Genomic DNA, 2,817 nt, shown 5'->3' with positions numbered 1-2,817 from the left:
CCTAACGGTTAACCCTATTCCACACTAATTCATATTAATCATACATAATTTACTATGACTATGAGTATAGTTAATATAAATCGTCTACATTAGGTTATTTTTTTTAATTTGTGGAATGTTAACATGGACAGGATGCTAAATAGTTGCTTGTCCATCTGTCTTGGACATGTGGAAAGTACTAATTTAGTAGTTACTGTAGCATTTCTGTCCTTGGGTTAGGGTGTTTATTAATACATTATTGTATTTGTCAGGCGAAAAAAATAAAGTTCTGTGTTTCTAGTCACACTTGACGTTTGTTATTTTCTGTTTAGCTTGTCAGTTTATAGCCAATTAGTCTTTTGCTGTTATTTCTACTACTACCAATATGCTATTTTTCTTTAAATTTTCTCTAATTTATCCTCAAGCTAAGAAGTTCTGCATATATATATATATAATAATTATATATTCACAGAACAGAGTTTCAAAAGATTGAGTTGTATTATCCACTTCTCCTAGATCCTGTTTTTCATTCACATAACTAAAAAGTTTCTCATTTAAATTATAAGTATAATTATTATTATAGTATTTTGTTTACATAACCTTACATTTATCACAATTAAATGCTATCTTCCAAATGTTTGTCCAACTAACTAATTTTTTGACATCATGACATCCTTATTTCAGCCAGTCACATGTAATATTTTTGGATTACCTGCATGTTTATTCAAATTCCTGACTTTGTTAAATCAACATAATTTAATGTTATTTCAGAATTCAATGTTCCCAGCACAGTTCTCTGCCTGTGTCAACATCATTTAATGTTATTTCAGAATTCAGTGGTCCCAGCATAGATACTTGACAGTGTTAAATTAACATCATTTAATGTTATTTCAGAATTCAATGATCCCAGCACAGATCCCTGACTGAGTTAAATTAACATCATTTAATGTTATTTCAGAATTCAATGGTCCCAACACAGATCCCTGAGGCACACCACTTGTAAATTCAGTCCAGTTAGGCTGAACTCCATTGATAATTTTCTGCTTCCTTCCATTAAGCCAACCTTAAATCTGTTATACAACTTTTCCCCCTATCTTGACTCAGTTTTCACAAAATTTTATTCTTTGCCTTAATATTCAACATGGCACAATACACAAACTACTCAACTAGTAAGTGGTATAAAAACAATGTAGTAATTGGAGGGTTAATTCTGCAAAGTATTCTTAGTTTTATTCTAAAACTATATAAAAATGATTTTTCATCAGTTTTCTAATTTTGAAATTTTATCAAGTCTTTTTTTTATAATTCGAAAATGTAATATACCAGATGGTATATCACTGCAAATTATTTCAGAATAATTCTGTTTATTCTATTGTTGTTATTTCTAACCATATCTTTTATAGATGCACAAAAAAATAATACATAAAAAAATTAAACTGAATGCTGTGTGTGCTTACTTTTTTATTTACATGTCCTTTGGTTGTCTATGCACATAACTGCACTGGAGGATGATGTAGTATTTCTGGTAATAAAGTAATCATTTCATCTTGTGCATGCATGTATGTATGTAAATCAACTTAAAATATTTATTTCTTAAAATTATAGCAAAATCCCAGACACTTGTTTTGTGGATTGTCCAAAACCTATCAAGTCCTCCTCAAGAACTGATTCAAAAGTACAAGATCCTGAAGGTTCTGAGAAAAAAAGGTAATTTGTCAGTTGTTTTGTTCCATTATTCATCATATATTTATTTTATTTAGAAAGTGAGAAATTTTCTACCTTGAACTTAACAACAAAACCAACCCATTAAGATTCTTAACCAAAAATATTCAGACTTTGAGGTACATTACTGTAGGAGTTTGTTACAGTTAAAGCAGGAACAACGTTAGTGTTACAGAACTCTACTCCCTACTATATGTTCTAATATTCCAGTTTTTCTGACAGGTTCTGAAAAGCTTGGACTTATCTTGTGATAAAATACTTGACATTATAAACAACTGAAAGCATTCATATTTCTAATTATCTCTTTCAATACGGGGTCGGTTAATGTGATGACCTTGTAACCATTTTGTGCTTGTTATTAGTTTTCATGCTATAACTTTTAAATTAGTAAGCAAAAATTAATGAAATTTGGCAGATTATCAGTAAACATTACAATGCTGTCGTATGCAAAATATCTAATTTTTTTATTAAGTCGTAAGGTTTGTAAAACAGTGTTTCTCACGTGCCTTTTTTATTTTCCCATCTTGCTTGTCTATCATGCAGAGTAATTTTCATTTAAGATTAAAAATACTTTTATGCATCAGAAAATTTTAAATTTCATATGTGAAATCTTTATAATGTCCGAATAGTTATCAAATGTTTCTTAAGAAAAAAATTTTATATTTTATCTGTTACTTTCATTAATTAATCTCTGTACGGGTTTGGTAAATTTGAATGATCTTGCAACCACCATAAAAAATTAGGAAATAAACATAAGATATGCCTTTTTCATTCTAGAATGAACACAAATTATAACACAAAAACATAGTTTAAATCTCAGTACATTATACATTTATATATATTTATTATTTTTATTATGTAGAAGTAAAGGTACATAAGGGAGTGTTTCCAAAAATGGAAAGAGGTGGGTGGGGTGCCACTGTATTTGATTTATTACATGATCAATATCTTAGCAAATAAAAAGAGAAAGGGCTCTTATTATATATTCTAGCTTGTCAATATTGGTAATGTGAGTTTCTAATTTGTACGAAACTCAAGACTTAGTATTTTGACTTCACAAACATCTAACTTGAATCAGTGCTGCATTCAACATACCATGTGACACACAAAAATTAA

At 29.0% G+C, this 2,817-nt stretch overlaps 1 protein-coding gene across 1 annotated transcript in view; it reads left to right on the top strand.

The window, feature by feature from the left end:
- Positions 1 to 2,817, top strand: part of LOC106465065 (tRNA (guanine-N(7)-)-methyltransferase non-catalytic subunit wdr4-like) — a 20,865-nt gene that overhangs the window by 1,078 nt on the left and 16,970 nt on the right. Inside the window, exon 2 of the mRNA XM_013925263.2 lies at positions 1,585 to 1,686. Within this exon, the coding sequence (XP_013780717.1) occupies positions 1,585 to 1,686 (102 nt within the window). The remainder of the gene's footprint in view (positions 1 to 1,584; positions 1,687 to 2,817) is intronic.

This window comes from Limulus polyphemus, unplaced genomic scaffold (genome assembly GCF_000517525.1).
Source record: "Limulus polyphemus unplaced genomic scaffold, Limulus_polyphemus-2.1.2 Scaffold1825, whole genome shotgun sequence".
Lineage (NCBI taxonomy): Eukaryota > Metazoa > Arthropoda > Merostomata > Xiphosura > Limulidae > Limulus > Limulus polyphemus.
The sequence above is the reverse complement of the archived record's forward strand: the minus strand, read 5'-3'. Positions and strand labels throughout refer to the sequence as shown.